Source organism: Camelus dromedarius, chromosome 17, assembly GCF_036321535.1.
Source record: "Camelus dromedarius isolate mCamDro1 chromosome 17, mCamDro1.pat, whole genome shotgun sequence".
NCBI classification, from domain to species: domain Eukaryota; kingdom Metazoa; phylum Chordata; class Mammalia; order Artiodactyla; family Camelidae; genus Camelus; species Camelus dromedarius.
In genome coordinates, this window is record NC_087452.1 from 41,380,538 (window position 1) to 41,407,038 (window position 26,501).

General features: G+C 45.4%; 1 protein-coding gene across 3 annotated transcripts in view; it reads right to left on the bottom strand.

Moving 5' to 3' along the window:
- XYLB (xylulokinase) overlaps positions 1-20,197 on the bottom strand; it is a 46,776-nt gene extending 26,579 nt beyond the window's left edge. For 2 of the 3 annotated variants that reach the window (XR_010384954.1, XM_031469972.2), the window contains exons 1-10: positions 20,056-20,197; positions 18,718-18,800; positions 10,140-10,209; positions 8,436-8,516; positions 6,273-6,359; positions 5,338-5,466; positions 4,476-4,541; positions 3,119-3,191; positions 1,331-1,449; positions 149-230 (exon numbers count right to left, since the gene is read on the bottom strand). Coding sequence is in view for 2 of the 3 variants with exons in the window: in XM_031469972.2 (XP_031325832.2) it covers positions 149-230; positions 1,331-1,449; positions 3,119-3,191; positions 4,476-4,541; positions 5,338-5,466; positions 6,273-6,359; positions 8,436-8,516; positions 10,140-10,209; positions 18,718-18,800; positions 20,056-20,112 (847 nt within the window). In the remaining variant the exon portion in view is untranslated. The remainder of the gene's footprint in view (positions 1-148; positions 231-1,330; positions 1,450-3,118; positions 3,192-4,475; positions 4,542-5,337; positions 5,467-6,272; positions 6,360-8,435; positions 8,517-10,139; positions 10,210-18,717; positions 18,801-20,055) is intronic. The other variant, XM_031469971.2, reaches the window with a different exon arrangement.
- Positions 20,198-26,501: the final 6,304 nt, after the last annotated feature.

Consider the following 26,501-nt stretch of genomic DNA (forward strand, 5'->3'; position numbering starts at 1 on the left):
AGTCGGGGCCAAGGTGGGGCAGGCACAGGAAGTCAGAGTTCAGGCCAGCAGTGGGGCAGGAGGCCAGCGAGGGCGACTGGCATTCTCCAATGTCTAAGCAAGGATCAAGGCAGGCTACACGGAGGGCAAAATCCCATGAGGTACTCACCTGGGTTGTCCCCAGTGAAGGCCACCACTTTGCATCCTGAAGAAAACCCATAGCGCCTGACGTAGTAGGAAGAAATGGACCCCTGAGGAGAGAAAGCGGGTACGCTCTGCTGAGGCAAACCCCGCCTGCTCAGCACAGCCGTCCAGCCCACACCTCAGGCCACAGCAAGGTTACAGGCCTGGGTGGAGCCTAGAGTCGCATCACACATGTTGCAACCAGGGGACATCCCTCCTGTTCACAAACCGCCAGGAGCCCAGCACAGGGCTGGAACCATGAACGTGAGGTCATCCCACTGCCTCCAGACTCAAAGCAACTAGAACAAACCAGTCCCCAATGTGGACTAGCACTGTATGCTCCAAATTTCTGGATCTAACTTTCTTTTTTTTTTTTCTTTCTAAATAAATGGAGGAAACCATTAAACAAACTCATGGAAGTAGATAACGCCTTACACACATGCCCAGCAACCAGATTAAAAGTAATCAGACACGCATGTGCAGAGGTCAATGCTCTAAAGAAAATAAACCAAGAAAAGGCACTGTGGGGGGGAGACTGCCAGGAACTACAGCTCTCAGGGTCCCTCCAAGAGGGGCTGTGGGATCAGAGGGCAGGGACACCTTCCGGACAGACCTACAGTTTTTAGAAAGCATGGTTATGAAAAGAAAGCTTTTCTTCCCCTTTCCCTTTCTCTTAGTTCCAAAGTTTAAAACAAATGATGGAATTTCCTGTTGTCTAGGAAGAAAATCTTGCTCCGTCCAGCAGAATTTTGGATTCACATCGGAATAAGCCATCTACTGCCTGCTTCAAGCTTCAGTGGTGGTCTCTAGCCCCAGCATTTCAACATTCTGTGTATTTTTCCCTAAGGTGTGCAATCACCCAGAACTTATGCCTTCAATTGTCTTTTCCTATTCTAATAAATCTTTAGTGCAATTTTCCGAAGTCCACCTCCCCACCCCATCGCCACAAGGCAGGAATCTATACACACAGCTGAGTACCTGAGTGCACGGCCCTTATCCAGACATTTCACTTACGTCAAACACTTGTCTTATACTAGACTAAAAGTCCCCTGTGTGTATGCCCGTGTGTAAATGAATGGGAGTGTGTGTGTGCACACGTGCACTACACGCTTCCCCAGTAGCTGCCAGCTGCTCTCAAATGAGCCACATCACTGGACAGAGGACCCACCACGACCGAGCAGGATGGCACCGCTGGGCCGAGCTTCTCCTCCAAATGAGGTGCGCAGGCTGCAAGGCAGGCCTGCGACCAGACTTTGTCCTGGATCCGCAACAAATTCATTCCAGAACCTAAGGAGGGAAGGCACAAGAAATAGAAATCTTGAAAAGGGCTCTTTCATAAAAATGTGCAAGTCTGGCAAAGGGCAGATCATTCTCTCGCAGCAAACTCACACCTGGAGTTCTTTCCCGATGGAATGTACACAGTGTCCCTGGGTCCCTCTGGAACCAGAGAACCAGAGGCCAGCAGGGCCCTTGAAAAAACATGGCCTTACCTCCTCCAGATGTTCCTTAGAGGCTCAAATCCCACAGTTACCCTCGAAACCTGCCGCTCTGAGACCCGGCCGGGGGAAGGGAGCTCCCAGCAACGTCGATGAGGACTCTGCGTGTCCCCTGGGGTTCAAGGTGTCTGCTCAGAGGCAGCCCTGGTGCTACGTGGGTCAGCCCTCAGGGATTTCCCAATATCGCGTCTTACTTTTCCTGGAAAGCTCTCAGATGCCTCTAAACGTCCAAATGCTCATTGCTAAGATCAGCTAAGTTTTCCCTAAAAAGATCTACTTCTCCCCAGGCTTTGAAGGGGGAGAATCCAGAGCCCAGGTGGAGGCAGACTGTGGGCCGTGCACTGCTCGGGTCATTCGTCCACATGAGATGGCCAGACGGCTGGACAATTAGGAGGTAACTTGGGAGGGGACAGGGAGGGGAACAGGGTGGAGGCCCACTTGAGGGTGAGCTCAGGAAAGTCTGGAGCAGTGGCGTGACTTTCCCCAGCAGCAAGTGCTTCACAACCTGGGGGAGTGCGGAGAACACAGCGGGACACAGGCTTAGGGTTCTGACAGTCTGAGCTCCCAGGAGCTGGGTTCTGTGCTGGAGGGCTGGGAGCAAAGCTTGGGGACCATTCCTTAGTCACCTTACTTTCTCTCCCTGAAAACTTGGACAATGTCTGGCACACGACCGCACTCAAACATTTCAAGGCTCTCCCGAAGATGCCCTCCCAGGCCAGGGCTTTTGCTCCACACTCTCCTCCCTCCTTGGTCATCCTTTCAGTCTGGCCTCAGCCAAGAGCTCCTTCTGCAACCTCCTACTGGCTCTCCTTCCTCACTGGCATCATCTGCATTTCTTCTTGTCAGGGTTTTGACTCCAGAAGCTCACCACTCTCATGCAGTCCCCAAAAGTGAACAAAAGCATCAATAAATGACTCCCTGTGGGAGCTGGGCTCCAAGATGGCCCCTGCTTATCCCCGAGTCCTGGTGGTCGCACCTTGTGAGGTCCCCTCTCCCTGTGCCCGTCAGTCTCTGTGACCAGGAACGGGGCAGAAGTAAGGTATGCCCCTCCCAAGGTTAGGGTGTAGAAGACTTTGCAGCTTCTGCTCGTCCCTTGCTGGGGGGAGTCCCGCTCTCATATGGGGGGCCCCACGTGGATCCTCCAGCCCCAGTCAAGGCTTTAGATGACCATGCAGTGCTGGCTGCCAGCCTGACTGCCACCTCATGAGAGCCTGAACCAGAACCATCTAGCTAAGCCACTTCCAGATTCCTGACCTTCAGAAACTGTGAGATTATAAACATTTATGGTCCTTGGCTGCTATGCGCTGGGGTCACTTGTTACACAGCAAAAGATAACTGATACACTCTGTTCTGGGCAACAGATGATAGAGCTGGAAGACCAGCGCCCACTGGGGTGGCTGAAGCTCACGCTGCCCGCACGCCTGCTGAATAGGCCAGTACCCTGCACTCTGACGACTCACCATCGCTGTGATCAATAGGGGAGTAAGACCCAAGGAACAGGGAAGCAGCAAAACTACTGACCAAGGAAATTCTCTGTAAAAGAGAGAAACACGGGGAGATGTATGATTCACTTCCATAAGCAACTGAAGACTTCTGATACCCACATAAGATGACAAGAGTTTTAAATCGGTGAGGGAAGTGGGAACTTTGAGCAAGATATCCCAGTGATGGCAGAAAGAGAGGAGCCCACACAAGAGCATCCTGAGTGGCTGGAATACCAAGAACTGACTCCTTCGCTCTGCAGTTTCTGATGGGCCATAAAACCTTATGGAAAGGCCATGCTTAAGGAAGCAGGTTTTCCTTCCAGAATCCACATGCCGGGGAGTGTGGTGCCCTGACTTCCTTCCTCCATTTCCGTGGTCTTTGTATCTAGTCACAAGGGAAGTGGGATGCGTGGTCACAGGCCTCAGAACCAACAGAGACAGTCGTGGGGGCTCAGAATAAGTAGAGTGAAAGCTGGTCCCTCGGAAGCCACAGACCCCAAATGTGAGCAGGAGGAACTGACAAGGGGTTTCCAACGTCAGCCTGAGGGTCTGTGCTTCCACAGGGGAATCATGGGCCCTTGGACCAGGGGAGGGAATGCCATCCCTCCTGTCCCCAGCTGGGCCACCTTTGTTCCACACACAGAACTTGGAGAATTTTTATCACTCCTTCCACCCAAAACCGACATTAACAGCTCATGTTGCAGAGTAATCCGGAAACTTGAATCATTAAATAATAAACTGCAGGTTAACTTTAAAAAAACACTCTGGTTTAAGACAAGCTGATCATTGTCTGGTTACTCAGAGATGACAGTCACGAGCCGGGACGTTGAGCTGCTTCTCAGGGGACACCGTGTGCTGGCTTTCAGCAACTGTGGATCAAGGAATGAACCTGGGTTCCTGCAATGCAGACTGTGGTTGAAGGGTCACAGCTGGAGACACATTGGTCCAGCTTTACAAATTTCCCAAGGAAACCCTGACCCCACACCAGCCAAGGGCCTGGTAGCCATCGTGCATCAACCACAGGAAAGTGAGTGGACAGAGCCTACCAGGCACCCAGACCTCCTACTCAGTTGGCCCCCTTGCTCCCATCACGACCTGACCTCCACCCTTCTGGTCAGGAGAGCCCCTGACTTCCCCTTCCCACAGCTCCATTCTTTCCCTCCTCTTTGGAAAAAGCCTGGCAATAAGAAAAAAGCAAACTCAATGTATCATTTTGAATGTCTGCTAATCAATATTTTTAGCCAATGCACAGGAGATGTATTTATGCTAAAGGCTAAGTATTACAAAAAGAATCCAACTGTGACTTTGAATCAAAGAGGAACATTTAACCCACCTCCGTGTGTGAGTAGGCCTCGGGCTTCTGCTGGTAAATCTTTGCAATTTGGTTTCCTGTAAATCGCTGGAAAAAGAGCGCAAATTCTCAAAAACGCAAATCCTAGATGGAATGATCAACTCTACAAAGTGAGGTTGGTGTAGCATGCTCTGAATATTAGTCAGTATAATGAAAGCTTAAAAAGGCCTCAAGTCTGGAAATGCTCGGTATCTGCTGAACACCCTTAGTAATAAAAGCCTCACTCCTCACACGGCACGGTGTCTGCTCTGACCAAGGGTACCCGGGCAGGGGACTTGTGTATTTCCCCACCCACATTCTTCCTACTTTGGGTGGCCCAGGTAGAGGCTTGGACCTCCACTCCAGGGAGGGCCACATGACCCCAACTGGGCCAACAGCAGCCACCCCGTGGGATGGGATGGGACCGTGGCTGAAGCCAGGAAAGAGGCATTCTTATTTTTTCACTTTTCTAGGAGCTGCACTGAGTATCTTAGATGCCCTGACTCCTTTCAGCTTCAAAACTGCCCAAAATGTAAGTGTTATTTTTACCTCCAGGTTAGAGAGGATGAAACCGAGGTGCCATCATCACCCCCAACATACATCCCAGCTGAGTTCATCCCTCAGCTCTGACCTGGGAGCAGTGAGAGAGGGCCTGCCCTTGCTTGATGGGCAACAGTTGGCCTTGCTCAGAACCAGGGACCAGAGTGCCCAGTCCTGGCTCCATGGGGCCACATTCACATGGCCTCACGGGATCCCCCCAGGGGCTGTGTCCTCCCAGACACCCAGGAAGAAGGGCTCAGAGTCAGCAACCAGACCTTCCTCCTGGACCAGCCCCAGTCCCCAGCCCCTGGTGGGCGCTGCCCACCTCATAGGCACGAGACCCGGTGAGGCCGCTGAGAGCCTGGGCCCCGCCCACAGCGGCCTCCAGCTGGCGGCACTGGGCTGTGGTGCTGGAGTCCATCCACACCGGGCAGTCAGTGATGGAGAAACAGGCCTGGAAGGAAGGGGCAAAAGCACAGGCGTGAGCTCCACCTGCTGACGCTGAGGGCCACCTGGCACTGGCAGTCACACTGTCCATCACAGCCGGCTTGACGCCTCTCCCCTGAATGTGACCTGGGAAGACCCCTGGGCAAGTCCTTCGTGCCCAAACCTCAGGCCGCCCCAGCAGGGTCTCTCCCCAGAAAGCTCAAGGTTGAATGTTCTGGCACCTGAGCTGCCCCCTCGGCCGGGTGTCCCGGGAACACCCCAAACATCTATATATAGACAGACATCTATATATTTACCAAAAATTTTAAAACAGAATTCAACAAGCACTTTTAACAAAACTCTGGTACCAAACTCCGTATATTATCTTAACAGTATCGCAAGCCCAAAGCATGGCTTGGTAATGTAGGTTAAATTTAAAGCAAGGCACTGAGAACAAGTGACACTAGAAATAGGCAGGTGAGAGTGTTTGCGAGGCATGTGGAGCCTGGGAGAAGAGGAGAGGCCAGAGCCTGCCTTCCCAGCATCACCAGGAGGCATCATGCCCCAGGGGGAGAGTCCTGAGCAGGGAACTCTCCAGGGTCGTGCTGGGCTGGAGGGAACCCATGAGATGAGGGCTGTCAGCACCTGAGCCTCTGTCCGGACAGCAGGGATGCCCACTGCAGGCAGCCAGGGCCGACCAGGCTCCAGGACTACTGCCCAAGCCACCTTCCCACGGCCTTGAGGATGCACAAAAGCCCCAGTCTTCAGGGCCCACACACCTCTCCCCCATCTACATATAAGTTTCTCAGACTCCCATGACATGGCCAAAGTTACCTGTAGCTGCTCATGTAACAGGAGGTCCGGTGACAGGCTTGTCAGCACCCGGCTGGCCCCGGCCTTCCAGTACACACTTCCATGTTGCTGCCGAAGGAAAACCCAATCCCATGTTCATGCAGCCACACACCTGTGTCAGCCTCCTGGAGACCCAGGAAGACCCCAAACCACACGCCCAAGAACTGGGCTCCAAGCCTGCCCCTACCAGTCCTAAGTCACAGAGCTCATCGCCTTTATGAGACTCGGTTTTCATTTCTATAATATGGGGAAGTCTGCCCTGCCCACCTCAAACCTTGTAGGAAGGATCCAGGAAAGAATTATTGGTCTGGATTTTGGTGCTTTTGTAAAATTGTATTTTTGTAAATTGTAAAAAATATATTGCTCACACTATTACCTGAAAATCACTCATTCATTCACTTACCCAATCATTCATTCAACAAACGTTGATTGATCACGCCTAGCATGGGACACACAAATATTATCCTTACTTTGCAGGATACTCAAGTTGAGTCAGGGAAAAGGACACAAATGGACAATTATAAAGCCCTGTTAAGTGCAGTGACAGGGCTGTGGGAACACAGAGGAGGGGCATCTAACCAGCTAGGGGTGCAGGTGGATAGAAGTGGTCATGATCATCAGGAAAGGATCACTGAGTTGAGTGTGGGTACGCAGAGAGTAACCACGGGGAGAGAGGCTGGCAGCTGCAGGGAAGGGTGGCACTCTCAACCCCGGGCCTGAGGCTGGGGCAGGAGGTGGGGGGATGGGAGGGGAACGGGGCAGCCTCAGCCTTGACATTTGTGCTCAGGAAGCTGGGGTTTATCTTGGGGTGGTGAGAACTCTGGGTTGGCAGGAGAGGACATGGCCAGGGCTAAGGGCAGGAAAGGGCTTGTGGGAGTCAGGGAGAAGGTAGGAGGGAGGCAGGGAGGCCAAAGCAGAGGCCCAGAGGAAAATGATGGGTACCATGCCTGGGGCAACAGAGGCGGAGCTGGAAAAGAAGTGGTAGACTCAAGAGTTATGCACAAATCAACGGGACGAGGGGACCACTTGGATGTGGGGCTGGGAAGACGGAGGAGTCTGGGTTGTGGCGCTGGGTGGACAGGTGAATTCCCTGAGAAAGGGAACCAGAGGAGGAGGACGTCTCGGGAAAGATGGAGCGTTCAGTCTGGAACATGGTAAGTGTGGGATGTTCCCAGGACACCCGGCCAAGGGGGCAGAGGGATGAGTCAGAGGGAGAGGGTGTCCAGGCCTGGGGTTCAGGGGAGAGATCTGGAAAAGACCACCAGGGACTCTGTCCTGCTAGGTCAGGGGGCAGAAGAGGCATCTTCAGAAAAGTCAATAAGCACTCTCTCACAAGGATGTGAAGACACGCTAATCCAGCGTGGAGCAAAGTGATTCAGAGGACAAGACTGGACTTGAATCCTGACCACCACCCCCAATAGCTGTGTGACCTCTGGCAAGTGACATCACCTCTTGGTGCCTCAGTTTCTCTATGTAAATGGCAACGGTAATAAAAGCAGTAGCTAAAGCTTAAATCAAGCTTTTAGGGACTGTCTTCTGTATTTAACACTCCCAATGACCCTATGGCAGATGAGGACGGAGGCACCAGAAAGCTGGATGATGTGCCCCACGTCACTGTAAACAGCAGAGCCAGGGGTCAAACTCAGAGCCCCTGCGCGAACACTGCACGATTCCACCAGGTAAAATCATTATGAGGATGAAGTTAGTGTATTCAAAGTGCTCAGTACCGCCCCCAGCATACCCAAAGTGTTCAATGTTCTTTGTAATTATGACTCATATCTCTACTATTAAAACTGCTATCGTTATTAGTATGATTTCTGACGTTGCTTTTACTTCTAAGAAACAGAAAAAGCAATTTTGTGTCCCCAAACGGTCATACTAAATTCACGTCAAATGCTTCCTCCATCCCTTTAGAGGACCTCCATCCACTTCTTCCTCACCCAGGGCCCTAATTTGCATAACGCTTAGTCGTAAGAAGTGTCTCAGATCCTTTTGCAAGGAGGCAAACTATACGCCCTCTAAGGAGAAACAGCTATAGAGATTTTCACAACAAAATGTGCACAGTGGCTCTCAAGAACGAGCACCTTCCCTCGAGGAGAGCTGTCACCCCGGCACTCACACAACTGCGCAAGACAGCGAACAAACCTGGCCCGCCCCAGACAAGGCAAGGACTTGAGAGAAGTCGAAGCCCGAAGCCTTCATCTTCTCCAAGATGATATCCAAAGCCTGAGAAGAAAAACAGAGCCCACCGTAACTGTCCCGAATCGCGGAAGCAGGCTAACACACCAGCGCTGATATTGGACTATAAGTGCTTGCCCTGACAGTGGAGATAAAGAAGGAACCGATGACTTGCGATTTGGAAGCATCAGAAACATCAATTAAACGAGTAGGCATCAATCAGATAAAAGTGAGCTCTGCTCAAGATATTTTAAATATTTAAAACATATGAATGGAATCAGAAATCACCAGTCTTCAAAATCTGCGTCTCCAGTTGGTGACTTCCAAGCACTCAAGAAGAGCAAAAACGAGGTGGCTCAAATTTTGATTTCTTTCATTTGCACTTTCAACCCCCCATATTAGTGATGTGACTTCACCGCAACGGAGAAGCAAGGAGCACAGTAGTGGCTCCCAGCAGAACAGGCCTCCAGGCCCAGACCCCGGCGTCCGGGAGTGCAAGGTTGGAGGGAGCAGGGAGAGATGGTGGCCATCTGTCTCAAACTCCCTATTCCACCCTCCACCATCCGGTTGGAACTATCTTTCTGGCAAGACCCCAGGGATGGGACGGATGATGCCACCCAGCAGAGCTTGACACTTCCCCAGGAATTAGATATTCACCCCAGTCTGTGTTTTCTTTGGGGTAGAGAAGCCACTGGAGCTTTGGCCTGACCCTGCCACCTCCATCCTTGGCTGGGAGGGTGCCCTGACTGTGGCTGCCAGCTTGGCCCTGCTGCCAAGTCTCCAGCAAGGAGTGGGAAAGCTGGAGTCCGGAATGGTCCAGTCCTGAGGGGCTGCTCAGGATTAGAAATCACCCTGGTCTGAGCCCCAAGCCTGCCTCTCCACCCCCTGGCCAGCCTGTCTGGTGGAAATTCATCCTTCACCCTAATCCTCCGGTATGAGTCAGAGTCAGGCTGATAAAAAAGATACCAACCTTGTTCTCTTAACAGAAAGAATTTAGCACGGCGAATTAGTTGGATAAGTCCTGGAGGACTGAAAAGGCTTTGGGCAGACACATTAAGTGCTGCCTTTGCTGGCCTCGAGTTTCAGGGTCTCAGGTCCCCTGCGGCAAATGAGGGGCCCTCATCTGTCTGTGCTGTCCACACCCTGGTCCTGGGGTCCCCTGGATCACCCAGATGTGGCAACACGCATCTTCCTTTCTCATTGGTTCTGAGCAGAAGGCTTGGCTTGCAATCGATCTGGGCCTGACCGGGCAGGCCACAAGCCACCATCCTGAAGGCCCTGCCCTTGAAATTGAAGGGTCTGGGAGCTGAGCACTAAGAGCCCAAAGGCCATGTTCGGATCTCAGGGTACAAGAGTGGCCACAAGGCCTGAATGCAGAGTTTTGGGGAAAGGTTTGCTCTGCAGCATTTTAAAGGTGGTTCCTGGCAGGACCTTCCAGCTGCTCTGGCTTCAGACCCTGGAAGCCCTTTGTGAGTCCTCTCAGCTCAGGAGTACTGACACCAGCTGAGGCTGTCTGGCCCTAGGACCATGTGGACTTCATTTCCTCACGAGGACCTGGTCTTAACGGATGCTCTCATGAGCTGCCCGCCACCTTTGGGCTTCCTAGCAAGTCGTCAAGTCTGCTGGTGAGATGGGCGGGGAGAGGAGGGGGAAAGGGATCCCTGGGCTCACCTGGACCCACATCAGGACTGGAGAAGTCACTGTCAGCCCATCCTCATGAACGTGAACGCCACCTTGAGTCCTGCAAGCGGAACAAGCGAGAATGTGGGGCAGAGCATCGGGCAGGGGCCCAGCATTGGCGGGTCCTAGATACCGCCCACAGGACGAGCACCCGCTCCTCCAGGCTTGAGCTCGAGACAGAACAGGCAAGATGCTGGGCAAGACGGAAAGAGAAGGCACGGAAACGGCCCAGAAAGCACCAGCAAAAACAAGCCTTCTATGGGAGGGTATGGCTCAGTGGTAGAGCGTGTGCTTAGCATGCATGAGGTCCTGGGTTCAATCCCCAGTACCTCCATTAAAATAAATAAATTAATAAACCTCATTACCCCCCACCAAAATAAAAACTAATCAATTAAAATAAAAAAAAAGCCTTCTCAGTATAAGGGGTTCGCCCTGCAAGGCAGGCACAGTGTCACTTAGTGCAGTGGCCATAAAGGGACAGAAAGTTTCAGGCTGGATGAGAAGCCCTCCCCAGTGCACTGAGTTTGGAGAGGCAGAGGGGGTGGGGCACACGGAGGGCTGCACCTGTGGGAAAAGTTCTTGGCTATCAGACCAGGGAGTCCCTGGATTGCCCGGAACCCTGGCTCTCTTCACCACCACAAGATGCTCGTGCAAAGAGCTGCTTTGATAAAATCCAATCCTTTCAACTATGAGTTTAAAAAGAACAGGCTCAGACTCTATATCAAGGCATTACCAGAGGTGGGTATAGCTCAGTGGTAAAGCACATGCGTAGCATGCACAAGGTCCTGGGTTCCATCCCCAGTACCTCCATTTAATAGATGAATAAGTAGAAATTACTTTTTAAAAAAAGACACTATTAAACAAGATTATACTGTATATAGCACAGGGAAATATGTACAAGATCTTATGGTAGCTCACAGAGGAAAAAATGTGACAAAGAATATATATATGTACATGTATCATTGAAAAATTGGGCTCTACACTGGAATTTGACACAACGTTGTAAAATTATTATAAATCAATAAAAAATGTTAAAAAAAAAAAGACACTATTAGATAACCACATGATCCAGCTGTCCTATTCCTAAATATCTAGCCAAGAGAAATGAAAGTGTAAATCCATGGAAAGACGTGTACACAAATGATCATGGCAGCCTTTTTTGTAATAACAAAAAGCTGCAGATAACTTAGGTGTCCCTAAGCTGGTGAACAGTTAAGTTGAAGCACACAGGTGTCATAGAGTACCACAGAGCAGTAAAAAAAAAAAAAAAAAACCTAACTATTGATGTGCACACCAACATGGGTCGGGACTCTCAGATGATGGTGCTGAGAGAAGGAAGCCGGGCACAAAAGAGTTCATATTACACGATCCATTTGTATAACATGCTAGAAAATGTAACTCCACCTCTCTGATCTGCTTCAGATCCCCAGTCCAGCGGGGAGGAAGGAACAGACTGTAAAGGGAAACAAGAATCTTCTGTAGGCGGTGGTGTAAACAGTCCGTCTCTTGACCGCGGTGGTAGTTTCACAGATATAGGTCTGCCTCTGGCAAAATGCAGTCAACTCAATTGTATGTTTTAACAGATGCCTCTTTGTGTACTTAAATTATACTCAATCATGCTGATTAAAAAAAAAATACCATCACGAAAAAGGTAAAAAAGAGCAGCAAACTGTCCTATAGACAGTAAAACTCACTGGAAAAAAATGCAAAACAGTTGAAAATTGTAACCAAACATCCCACCAGCTGTTTAACAACTGAAAACTGGCAATTGCTGCTAAGAAAGAAGATTAGAGCTACCCCATATCCCTGAAAGCGCCAGGTCCAAATGGTTTCACAGAAAAAGTCTACCGAAGCTTTAGAGAACAAATGTTTCAAATACTATTTAAATTATTCCAGAGTGCCTCAGGGAAGGAAAATTTTCTGATTCTTTTTATGAAGTAAATATAAAATGAACACCAAAACCTAATACTGTACCAAAAGTACAAGCAACAGAAGGAAAAAAAAAAGATTAATTAGACCTTATCAAAATTAAAAACTTTTACCTCAAAGGACATTCAAGAAAGTGAAAAGACAACTCACAGAAAAGGAGGAAAATTTTGAATCACTTATATGTGGAATCTAAAAAAAAAGGATACAAATGAACTTACCTACAAGACAGAAACAGACTCACAGATACAGAGGAAAAAACCTATGGTTACCAGTGGGTCAAGGGGCTGGGAAGGGATAAATTGAGAGTTCGAAATTTGCACCTCTTGGGAAGTGACAGAAAGATTAGCTATCTTGATTGTGATTTCATTGGTGTAGACGGCTATCAAAATTCATCAAATTGTATATTTGAAATGTGCAGTTTACTGTACAGGAACCATAACACAATAAAGGTGATTTAAAAAAAGGAAAAATTTTGAAATCATGTATCTGATGAGAGGCTTGTGTCTAGAATATATTAAGAACTTGACACAGCTCAATAATAAAAAGAAAATACAGTTTAAAAATGGGCAAAAGACCTGAATAGATATTTTTCCAAAGAGGTTATACAACTGGCCAAACATAGTCAACTTCCTTAATCTGAGAAAGATACAAATCAAAACCACACTGAAAACAAACAAACAACAAAAAAAAACCCACAATGAGATGCAATGTCACATCCACTAAGATAGCTACAATCTATAATCAAAAGATAGTTAAAAAAAAAAAATGTTGGCTAGGACATGGAGAAACCTGCACCCTCACATACCACTGGTGGGAGCGTAAAATGGAAGCACTCTTTTGGAAAAAGAACTATCAAATGTTGAACTTGGAGTTACCATGTGACTCAGCAATTCCACTCCTGGGTATATACCGAATAGAAATGAAAACACATCCGTACAAAAATGTGTACACTGCATTAGTCTGCTGGGGAGCTTGAACAACGGGCATTTATTTCCTCACGTTTCTGGAGGCTGGAAGTCCACAGTCAAGGTGCTGGAAAATTCTGGTGAGAGCTCTCTTCCTGGCTGCCTCCCCACCGTGACCTTGGTGTGCGCACGGGGAGAGAGATCTGGTGTCTCTTCCTCTGTGCCTGAGGACACCAGTCCTGTTGGATGAAGGCCCCACCTCTATGACTTCATTTAACCCTGATGACCTCCCAAAGGCCCCATCTCCAAGTAGAGTCACACTGGGGGTCAGGGCTTCGACATGCGATTTGGGGTAGGGGGTGGGTGGACACAGTCCAGTCTATAACAAACATGTCTGTTCATGGCAAGATTATTCATAATAGCCACGAAGCAGAACAATCCAAGTATACAGCAACTGATGAAGGGAGAAATGAAATGCAGTATTATCCACACAATGGAGTATTACGGAACTTATTTAGAAAAAGGAATGAAGTACCGATACATACAACAACGTGGAAGAATTTTGAAAACACGACACTAAATGAAAGAAACTTATCAAAGCACACCACATATTATACATATATGAAATGCCCAGAATAGGCAAATCTACAGAGCAGATTTTGGTTGCCAGGGCTGGGGGAGGGGGAATATGGAGTGACTGCTATTGGATACGTGGCTTCTTTTTGAGGTGATGAAAAGGTTCTAAAATCAGAGCAGTAATGGTTACACAGTTCTGTGAAAATATTAAAAGCCACTGAATTGTACATTTTATTTTACTTTTAAGTCAACTCCCCAGATATACCTTTCTTTTTTTGGGAGGGGTGTTGGTGGGGAGGTAATTAGGTTGATTTATTTGTTTATTTATTTGTTTAATGGAGGTACTGGGGATTGAACCCAGGACCTCATGCATGCTAAACACACATTCTACCACTGAGCTATACCCTCTCTCAAATTGTATATTTTAAAAGAGTGAATTTTATGGTATGTGAATAATATCCCAATAGAGTTTTTTATTATTTGTTTAAAGATACGATTTGGGGAAAAAACATCTGTATTAGTAAAGGAAAAAACAAAATTTCCAGGGCTCAACACAGCTGAAGTCTATTTCTTGCTCATTTAAAGGGACAGAAATTTAGCATATAATAAAGCTAGTGCCTCAAATCAGTGAGGCAAAGATGGAGTTCTAAAATAAAAAGCATTAAAACAACTGGAGAGTCACCTGGAAAAAAACTGAAGTTGGATACAAACGTCATGCCCTGTACCTAAACTCCAAACATTTTTATGTAAGAAAACTAAAATCTTATAAGAACTAGAGCAAAACCTCTAGGTGAACTCCTTCATAACCTTAGAGTGAGGATACCTTTTAAACTATGAGGGAAAATCAAGAAGCAACAGAAGAAGAGATTGAGGAATTCAATGACATAAAAAACAAAAGCTCTAAACAAGTTTAGACTGTACAGCACAGGGAACTATATTCAATATCTCGTAGTTACCTATGGTGAAAAAGAATATGAAAATGAATATATGTATGTTCATGTATGATATGACTAAAGCATTGTGCTGTACACCAGGAATTGACACAACATTGTAAACTGACTATATTTCAATTAAAATTATATATATATACGTCAAAAAAAAAAAAAACCCCAAAGCTCAAGTCTGCCAACAACAGCAACAACCCACAAACAAGTCAAAACCACACAAAAACCTGAGGAAGATATTTGCAATTCACTTAACAACAAAGAGAGATAATTCCTCTAATATATAAAGAGCTCCTAGAAATTGATTTTTTTAAAATAACCAATTGAACAGAAAATGGGAAAAGGCAAGAAAACCAGCTTCACAGAAAAAAAAAAGTAATCCTTCAACATATGAAAAAAAATGCTCAGCTTCATTCAAAATAAGAGGGCGGCAAAGGACACCTACAAGGAGATACTGCTTTTTCACCTCTCTAGAAAAGAGTCAAAAACTCTTACGACCGCAGTGAAGAGGCAGTGCTGTGGGAGAGAGGTACTCTTGTGTGTCTTTGGTGCGGCGCAATTAATACGATCCCTATTGGGGGGCAGTGTGGCCACAACTTCCAAAATATAAACCTATAAATCATACAGCTCAAAATATATATCAACAATAGGATTGTTAAAGTATTAACTTACAGATAAACTGGCACATGTCTATAATGGAAAATGTAAGGTAATTCACATCATTTTTCACTGCAAACAACCCAGTGTCCTTCAGTAGGAGATGGTACATCTATCCAAAAGACAACACAGAAGCCCCATGTATTGACATGGTGATTGTGAAATCAATAAACCACGGTACAGAATGGTATACACAGTGTGCTTCGGTTACATACCAGAAAGGGAGAAAGTAAGACTTTTCATATCTGCTTACACTTTGATACAAAACACTGGAAAGATGCACTAGAGAAATTATCTGTAGGGAAAGGCAGGTCACGGAGGGATTCAGACTTTTCCTTGTATGCCTTTTGTTTCTTTGAATTACCTACCAAGTACGTATAATGCCTAGTCATAAAATAAAATATTCTTATTAAAATAACCACTTTGGAAAAGAATTTGGTAATTTCTTAAAAAGTTAAACATGTACCGATCATACAACCCAGCCATTCCACTCCTGGGAAATGAAAGCTTCTATCAACACGAAGACTTGTACGTGAATTTCATAACCTCTTCAGTGACAATAATAACAAATTGGAAAAAACCCCAAAGGTCCCTTATCAGGTGAATGGATAATCCAGTTGTGGCCCACTCCCACAGTGGAGCACTGCTCGGCAATAAAAACAACAGGTGATACACATAACGAGGATGAACCTCAAAATGTTTATGGTGAGTTAAAAAAGCCAGATTTTAAAAAAAAAGTGTATAATTATGATTCCCTTTACATAAAATTCTAGAAAGTGTAATTTATAGTGACAGAAAACATGTCAGTGGTTGCCAGCAGGCAGGGGTGGGGAAGGGAAGAGGGATGGATTGCAAAGGGGGATGTGGAAACCCTAGGGGGTTGGGAATGTTCATTATCTTGATTTGGGTGATGGTTGAATACGTACGTCAAAACTTATCAAACTGTACAATTTATATACGTGTGGAGTTTAGTGTACATCACTAATAAATAAACAAGTAAAACTTAAATAAAATTATAAAAAAAAAAAACAACAATACATAGAAAGCGACCTGGGGTGAGGAAGGAGTGAACTAGCTCTGTTTGCATCTGGTTTAAAAAACTGTAAAACTAACTGAGTCAAAAAAGCAATCCTGTATTTTGGTTACGAATCCTTTTTTTCTTTTTTTCAAAGATACCTAATAGAGAGAACCGACGAACCCACTGAATGAAAAAGAGTGGGGGAAGGGGAATTTAAAAATATAAAAGACTAGAAATCATATGAGGTATGTTTTCAAAACACAAAGGAATTAAACTAGAAATCAACAACTGAAAAACAGCTGGAAATTGTGGAGATTAATCAAGGGGCTTCTAAAGAACATATGAGTCAAAGAAGCATCAGAAATTTTAAAATATTTTGAGCTAATTAAAAATGAAAATACAACCTATCAAAATTTGTGGGAGGCAGCAAAAGCAGTGCTTTGACAGAAATTTACAGCATTAAATGCATATTTTGGCAAAGAAGAGCTAAAATCAATAATCTAAGTTTCCACCTCAGGGAACTAGAGAACGACTATTTTAAGTAGAAAGGAAAAAGAAGAGAAATGATAAAAATGAGAGCCCGCGTCAATGAAGATGAAAATAAAAAAGCAAAAGAGAGAATCAATGAAACCCAAAGCCGATTCTTTGTAAAGATCAATAAAATTGATACGCCTCTAATCAAGGCTAATCAAGGAAAAGAGAGAGAGAGGACACAAATTACCAACATCAGAAGGATCATCACTACTGATCCCACGGCCATCAAAGGACAATACAGGAATACTATGAACACCCTGATGGCCACAAAGTTGATAGGTTAGATGAAATGGACCAATTCCTTGCAAGACACAAACTACCAAAACACGAACACAGGTGGCCTGACGTAATACAAAACATGGAAGCAAAGAGGCTCCCAACCTCAGCTCGAAGGAGAGACGTCAGCTGGGGGAGAAAGAGGTGGCAGCCCAAGGTAATGGGGAGTGAGAGGCGCATGAAGGGTCACTGGGAAGGCTTCAGAGAGGAAGTGACACCTAGAACAGACATGCAACAGACTTGCACCAGGACCTCTCAAAACCAACAAGTCCACAGCTGCTATGGACTGCATTGCGCCCGCTCCCCCGCCAAAATTCACATGTTGAAGCCCTAAGCTCCAGCACTTCAGAATGTGACTGTATATGGAGACAGGGCCTTTAAAGAGGTAATTAAGTCCCAATGAAGTCATTAGAGTGGGCCCTAATCCAGGGTGACTGGTGTCCTTATAAAAGGAGGTTAGGACACACATAACAAGACTGAGAGACACCAGGGGTGTACTTGCGCGGAGGGACGACCACGTGACAGACAGCAAGAAGCAGCTTTCTCCTGGAAACCAAGGAGAGAGGCCTTAGAGGAAACCAGCGCTCCCAGCACCTTGAACTTGGATCTCGGGGCCCCAGAACTATGATAAAATAGATTTCTGTTATTTAAACCACCCAGTCTGTGGTACTTTGTACTGGCAAAGTAATACAAAAGTTAAATTCATCATCTTTCTCCTTGAAACCAATTCTCTTTCACCCCAAAGGCCAGCCAGTAATCTCACCTTCAGATCTCACATTCAGCTCTGCACCAAGACCTGTCAGTTTCACCATCCAGCTCTCTCTCCTCCAATCAACATCATTTCTCATCCATATGATCTTGAAAAACCTCAGTGGTTTCCCAACATGTACTCTGGCCATATCCTATCTGCTTTCCCACTGCACCCAGAGAGATCTTTTCAAAGCACAAATACAGTCATATCACACACCACCCCTTCCATCCCTGTGGCCCATCAGTGGGTGACCATAGCTTTCAGGATAAAGACAAACTATACCATGGCTTGGCCCAGCATCTACCTCCCTCTCTGCTCCCCAGCCACACTGGCATTCTTCAATTCCATGAATGAGCAGTGCTCTTTCTTGCCACAGGGCCTTTGCACATGCTGTTTCCCTTGCCTGGAATGCACTCTACAGTCTATCACTTGGCTAACCCCATTCATTCAGATCTTGGTTTAAGCACTACTTCTTTAGGGATATTCCCTAACCCACTCTTTCAAGCCTTGGTTTAATATCTTTATAATGTGTACTTGAAGAAGTAAGTTTCTTTTCTTCAATGGCCTTCTCTGAGTTTACAACCATTCTGATTGATATCACTCTCTCCTACTCAATGGGAAGCTCTGGGAGAGCAAGGAACATGCCTCCTTTTGTTCACTATCAAAGCCCAGCACCCAGCAGTGCCTGGCACAGAGTAAGTCTCAACTGATACCTACTGCAAAGAGGAAGCAATGAGTGGAACTGGAAAGAAATGCAGGAGAGCACATTCCAGGCATAGAAGATGCTGAGAGATCTACCAAGACCACTCCTCCTGACGTTTGATGAAGCCAGAATAGTGTAAAAAGCTCCATGGTAGAGCCATGCTTAGCATGCAAGAGGTCCTGGGTTCAGTCCCCAGTACCTCCAAAAAAAAAAAAAAAAGGTTGAGAGAGGACTCCAAAACCAACCCCCACACACAGATGCACATTAAGTACCTACCCAAATTCTAGAAGGTCTCTGTCAAAATGTACACTGTCCTCATAGAAGACATTCAGCTCTGCATCAACAGCAACCACTTTGACCTGGAAGGCATTTAAAAAAATAATGTATAAATTTCTCCCCCTTCCTACACTGGTACAGGATATGAGCATCACCAAATGAAGCCCAGCCCCCTAGAGGTGGTTGTTTACAGACATCCTTGAAGGCTGGGGTGCATCACAGTAACCATGGCAACAGAGGCCTCATCTGGAGACATATCCAAAGACATAGTAAAATGAAGAAGCTGAGGCCAAGTAGAAACACACATGTAGCTCAGGGAATTTTTGCCCTCCAAACACCCAAAGTCAACACCCTCTAGAGGCAGATGTTCATAGATAAGCTTGTTCCTGCGCCAGGTAAGCTTGTGGGGGGAGTGAATGGGAGGCAGGGTTTGGAGATGTTTCTGGGGGTCCATGCCTGCAGGGATCTGAGAGACCAGGCAAGATCCCTTGGTTGTACTTGTAGGCCATGATCATGGACCACAGACACATGTCCTAGTGGAGCAGATCTCCAAACTCAAGGGTACAACTTTTTTCCTAGGCAGATGGGGAAACTGAGGTCTAGCAAGGCAATGTGACTTATCCAAGGTCCCACATGACTTTCTGGTCAGGGATTAATTGGCCACAGCCTTGCTGGTCCTCTAACCCATTTGAGGATTGGGGTTTGACTGCAACTACGTTGGTTTCCCAAGTTGAGGAGAAAGAGCCGCTTAGCACTCCAGGCCCAGTTTGAGGGCAGCTTTTGCCCGTCTTTGGGGCCCTCAGAGCAGCAAAGGCAGTCCTCTGGCCAGCAATGACAGGCACGTGGACCCGGGCACGAGGCTGCCAACCACGGGCTGTAACGGGGTGGAACAAAGTTCATATGTACACTGGTGCCCGTTTCACTCAAAAAAAAAAAAAAAAAAAAGGTTCAATCGGTGATCTGGTTCCAGGTCACTGGTTATGCCTGTGTGTCTGCCTGTCCGTCTGGTCCTGTCTTACATAGCTGAGTTCGTTTGGCTCCCCGTCACTCTGCCCAGAACGGCGCGCGAGCCCTTCGGGTCCCCGGGCACGTCCCCGCCACGTGCCCGCGGGGTCCCGCTGAGGGGAGGCGGCGATGGCGAAGGGGACGCCGTTTCCGGGAGGGCCGGGGTCCAGGCAGGCGCGGCGCGCGGGCAGGGGCGCCGGGTTCCCGGGAAGCCCGAGAGGGAGGCGCGCCCGCGGCGCGGCCCAGGGTTCCGGGCGTCCGGGTCCCGGTCGGCCCGCCCGCCGTCGGCGAGGAGGCCGCCCCGCCCGCCCTGCCCAGGGCCCGAGCGGATACCTGCTGCGTGCTGAAGTCCCAGCCCAGGCAGCAGCGGCGAGCGGCGGGCTCGGCCATGGCCCCTGAGGCTCCAGCAGCCCCTCTATCCGTCAGTCCTTCCCGCGGCCAAACTGTGGCGGAGCTTCAACCGGCCCGCCCCTTGCCCCGCCCGGCCGGACTCCCGGACCCGGGTTTTCCAGATTCTTTGCGCTCTGGCGCCGCCTGGCGGACGGGGCGGGGACTCCGCCTGCGCAGCGGGCTCCCTCCAACCCCATACCACCCGACCTCCCATGCAAATACGCTCCCTGCACAGACCCGGCCCTAAAGCGGCCAACCTTCCCTCGGAGGACTTCCTGGCCAGAGGATTCAACTTTAAGCCGGCTTGTTTCTGCCTATCTGGTGGCCCTGGGCCTGAGGACCTCCATGGCCGTCTCTCAGGTACTGGAGCAGCTGTCCACTTATGGTGGTTACAGGGAAATATGCCCTGGGATTGGAGGCACTGGGCTCCAGCAGGCCCTGTCCTGATCCAGCGGATTTGAGTAACTCCCAGCTGCGCCATGTGCCACATCCCACCAATGTATTTAAAGTCAGAGCTCTTGAGCCGCCTCTTCCCCTACACTCCCCTCCAACAGGGCTCATTCATTCCTGCTGCCATCTAGTACTGATGGGCCAATGGTGAAGGGGGATGAGAATCAAAATCAGACCCACTCCCTTTCTTCCTAGAGCTGAAGACACCTTCCCCTACCCTCATTCCACCTAATGGGTCCTTGTCCCAGAAGCCCTCCCAACCCCAGCCAGGTGAGATGCTCCTCCCAGGAGCTCCCAGCCCAGCAGAGCCCTTCATGCACTGGTCTGATTACTTATCTCTCTTTTGCTGAACTTGTTGCTTGGAGCCTGTGGGAGGGAATTTGGCCGTGGGGGGGGGGGTGGGGGGGTTAGGGGGTTATATCCAAGAGTACGGTTTATTCTGTGTGCATAACAAGTTTGATGCGGGTGCGGATTACGCCTGAGGACGGTGGTGCTGGTCCTCACTCCAACCTGGAATGCACAAGAGTACCTCTCTCCCCACATAGTACCTACACATACTACCTGGCCTTTCCATCCTTTTCGTTTTTGCCAGTGTAATAGGTGAGGAGTGGCTTCTTGTTATTATTTTAATGTGCATTTCTCTCATTACTGATGAATTGGAGCATCTCTTCATATACACTCATTCCCATTCAGTGAATTCCTTGCTTATATCGTCTGCCCATTTTTCAGTTGGAAATTTTTATGGATTTGCAAGAGTTTCTTATACTTCAGGATATAAGTTCCCTCCCCATTTTAGATGTTGCAAATATCTTCTCCCAATATTATCATTTATCTGCTAACTCTGTCCATCTTGCCCTTTATGGACAGGAAATCTTTAATTTGAATATAATAAAATCCACCCATTTTCCTCCTTATTGGCTACGCTATTTGATCTTGTTTAAGAAGTGTTTCCTGGGGGAGAGGGTATAGCTCAGTGGTAGAGCGCATGCTTAGCATGCATGAGGTCCTGGGTTCAATCCCCAGTACCTCCATTAAAATAAATAAGTAAATAAACAAACCTAATTTCTTCCCCTCCATAAAAAAAAAAAAAAGAGTTTAGAGAAGTGTTTACACCTCATAGACAGAGAAAACAAACTTATGGTTACCAAAGGGGAAAAGGGGGACAGAATAAATTGGGAATTTGGGATTAACAGATACATACTACTACATATAAAATAGGTAAACAAGGACCTACTGTAGAGCACAGGGAACTATATTCAATATCTTGTAATAATCTGTAAAGGAAAAGAATCTGAAAAAATATATATATAAGAATATATATGTGTGTGTAACTGAATCACTTTGCCGTACACCAGAAACTAAACACAAAGTTGTAAATCAACTAAACTTACAATTAAAAAAAAATTGGTGCAGCCATTAATGGAAAACAGTATGGAGATTCCTCAAAAAACTAAAAATAAACTTATCATTTCATCCAGCAATCCCACTTCTGGGTATATATCCAGAGGGAACTCTAATCCGAAAAGATACATGCATCCCAATGTTCACAGCAGCACCACATACAATAGCCAAGACATGGAAGCCACGACAGATGACTGGATAAAGAAGTTGTGATATATTTAAACAATGGAATACTACTCAGCCATAAAAAGAATAAAATAATGCCATCTGCAGCAACATGGATGGACCTGGAGAATGTCATTCTAAGTGAAGTAAGCCAGAAAGAGGAAGAAAAATACCATAGGTATCACTCATATGTTGAATCTAGAGAAAAAGAAAAGAAAAAGAAAGGACACTATGAACTCATCTACAAAACAGAAGCAGACTTGCAGACATAGTAAACAATCTTCTGGTTACCAGGGAAAGGGGGTGGAAAGGGATAAATTTGAGAGTTTGAGATTTACAAACGTTAGCCACTATATATAAAAATAGATTTTTTTAGGTTTCTTCTTTATGGCACACAGGGAACTATGTTCAATATTTTGTAATAACTTTTAATGAAAAAGAATATGAAAATAAAATGTATATATACATGCATGATATTGTGGGACATTGTGCTGTACACCAGAAACTGACACATTGTAACTGACAGTACTTCAATAAAATAAAATAAATAAAAGATGTGTTTCCCCACTCCCAGGCCACAAAACTATTTTCTCCAAAGATACTAGCTTACATTTTCTTCTTTTGGCAAGGTATTTGAGTCATCGAGATTTATTTGAATCTAGGTGTTTGTCAGCTGAATATATTACATCCTAACACAGAAGTGAGTGAAAATGAATCCATTCAAGGGTAAGCACTAGATGTAAGCTTTTCAGAGAAAGAACTTTTCATTTAGTAAGTACAATAATGAAAACTTATTATAAAATAGGAAAACAGAGACAAACATACATCCAGTCCCTATACTCTGGTCACCAATGAAACAACACTAGGATCTCTCTTGATTCTTTGAAGTTTGCAGCCATAGCATGGATTTTTCTCAAAGTGAGCCTTTCTCTTTGAGAAAAATCCTGAAGAAGTGCTTTCTTCATAAAGAGGAGTTCCTCTTTTTAAAATTTTAAAGTTAAAAGTTTTAAAATTCCAACATAGTTTATTCTGTTTGTGTGAAAGTAGCAGACTAGTTGTTTTATCCAAATCACTTAAAGCTGTGTTCATTAGTCCTGAAAACTACTGAAACCATTCAGGCTTGCATATATTCTTCTAAATGAGTAGTTTTAAGAGTGGAAAGTTAGCAGTATACTGGTAGCTTTAATTCCTAGCCCTTTCACTTCTAAGGCAAAGATAAAAATCACTGAATCAAAAATAATCAGAAATTGGGAAATGAAATAGACAAATCAATTATAATTCAGATTCACTAATTTATTCTATCTGAAATTTTATAGATTTCTTCTTGAGATATGTTAGAAGTTAAATAATTCTCTCCATTCTATCTCAAAGGTAGTACAAATTTTTTGTAAGATCAGTTGGAAGCTGTTTTGAGTGAAAATCAATGTTTTGAACTATAGCCCCTGGCAGGGCCAACATCACACAAATCTGTCTGTCCAAGTTTGACGGTGAGGTGTGGGTCCTGCCTCCAGTTAAATAACTCTTGCAGCTGAGATTCAGATTTTTTTTCAAGCTGATTTTATGTTTATGTCTGCAAAAAGTTTCATGGACTGACTTGGATGTTTAAGTAGATTCTAAAGACCTCTGAGGAGAAAAGCACTTACTTTTACCAGAATGTGAACATGCCTGCTGTTTCTACATTTGTAGGCACCTCAGAAGCAAAAAAAAAAAAAAAAAAAAAAAAAAAAATTTGTAATTGATACAGAATTTTTTTAAATTGAAGTATAGTTGATTTACAACGTTGTGTTAGTTTCTGGTGTACAGCATAGTGATTCAGTCATATATATATATATATAATACATGTATAATATATATGCATACATATTCTTTTTCACATTTTTTCATTATAGGTTATTACAAGATATTGAATATAGTCCCCTCTGCTATAAAGTAGGACCTTGTTGTTTATTTATTTTATAAATAGTAGTTTGTATCTGCTGATCCCAAACCCCTAATTCGTCCCTCCCCACTTAGAAGCAAAGTTGATTTAGGAAAATTAAGTGTTGGTGTGGGTATCTTGCATTTTTTTGGTTTCACTGCATTCATCCCCTGGGATCTGACTTTCCCCTACTCCACAAGTGGTTAGAGCAGATGATTAAACCCTGGTGTTCTTTATACATGGAAGGAAGGTCTGGAAAGATATATGTCAAGCTATTAAAGACTACCTCTCAGAGTAGGATTTAGAAACTGGTGGTCAGGGGGTGACTTTTGCATCTGTACTGCTGAACTTTAAACTTTTGGACTAAAAGAATAAAGGAAAAAAAAAGACACGCAAACAAAATAGTAATAAGGGGGTGGCTCTCAAGCTACTTAGGACTTTTAAATCATTCTCTTAATTAGGGGGTCAAAGAGGAAATCAAAATACAACACGCTGTTTAGAAAGCAGGAAAATGGAAACATCCGTATCGGAACTTTGGGGATACACATAATCAAAGGTAGATGCATATTCTTGAACGCTTTTATTACAGACTGAAAGTAATGAACTAACCCCATGTAGTGAGTAGAACTGTATGCCCCCAAAATATATGCTCAAGGTCTACCTCCCAGTGCCTGTGAGTGTGACCTTATTTGGAAATAAGGTCTTTGCAGATGTAGTTAAATTTAAATGACATCATACTGGATTAGGATGGGCCCTAATCCGATGACTGGTATTCTTATAAAAGGAGGGAAGTTTAGACACATGCACAGATGCATGCCAAGGGACTGCCGGCAACCACCAGAAGCTGGAAGAGGTACAGAAGGATTCCTCCCTAGATCCTGCGGAGGGGGCACTGACCCTGCCATAATCTTGATTTTGAATTGTAGCCTCCAGAACTCTGAAAGAGTAAATTTCTGTTTGAAACAACTCCATTTATGGTACTTTTTTCAGCAGTCCTAGGAAGCTAACATCCGCCATAATTCAGGAATTTAGGGATAAAAAAGAAAAAAAAGAAAAAATACGAGGTTGCAGGAAAGCAAAAAGGAAGGGAAAAAAGACAAAAGCAATGAGAGAACAGTGAAACACAAAAATGAGAAATAATCCAAGAGCTAATCTTTGAAGCCAGAGAAAAAGACAAACCTCTTGAGGAAAAAAAAAAATGAAATAAGAAATTAAAGAAACAACAAACAAAAGCAAACAACTCACCCCCCTCCCCCCCACCACCAAAATCCCTCATCAAACTACACACACACAAAGAAATAAAACCACAGCACTGAACCAGGCCCTGTTCTCACAGCACTCAGGCCTCACTCAGCACAAGCCAGGTCTTCAGAGGGGACAAGGACAGCTGCTGGCCTCCAGAAGGGCTGCAAAATCCAATCTCAAGTGATTAGCTTTATTTATTTTTGGAGGTGGTGCTGGGGATTGAACTCAGGACCTCTTGCATACTAAGCCAGCACTCCATCATTCGAGATATACCCTCCCTGCTCCAGCCCCTGCCCGGGTGTGTGTTTTAATCAAGGCTTTGCAAGTCTCCTAAATTAGTTCAGAAGTATTTTCTCTTCCACTATCTCCTAAAACAAAGTGTATAAGTTTGGATTTTACATTCCTTGACTAGTGGAACTTACCATTTTTCCTTTTTCCTTAAAAAATACTTTTAAATGTTTCTCCTCTTTGGAAATTAATATCTTTGTAAACATTATGCACATATATATATTAAATTTCAAAGCACAGAAAAATACAAATAAGAAAAGAATTGTAAATATTTTCTTAAAATCTTCTGTTCAGTGGAAGTTACTCAACATGTTGATGAACTTCCCTCGATGTCTAAATAAATGTCTGAATTTTACATAACTGATTATGAATGAAGTTCCATAAGCCGGTAACTTCTCTAAACATTATGTCACTTACGTTACAGACATCTTTTCACATCAGTAAATACATAGCTTTATCATAAACTGAACCTTTTGAGGAACCTCCTTCTCCTTTAATTCTTAATATTGTTCATTTGTACCTTCTCTTTTTTAAAAGAATTAGTATTGGCAGAGGATTTTCCATTTGTTTGTTTTCTATTTCATTCATCTCTATCATTTCATTCTTTGTATATTTGATAGGCACATTTAGGTATTACATTTCTAACTTCTGAAGTTGAGACACCTAGCTCATTAATCTTCAGCTTTCCTTTTTCTTAAATCAAGGTACTGAGGATGGAAACCAGGACCTTGTGCGTGCTGGGCACGTGCTCTACCACTGAGCTACCCCCTCCCCTTAATTTCCTTCTTTCTTGCCATAAGCATTAAGACTCCAGGTTTTCCTCTTAGGGTCGTTTTAGCTGTAATCGACAAGTTTTGACACACAATCTTTTAATTATCATTTAGCACTACATAGTTTCTAATTTCTGTTGTGATTTCTCCTT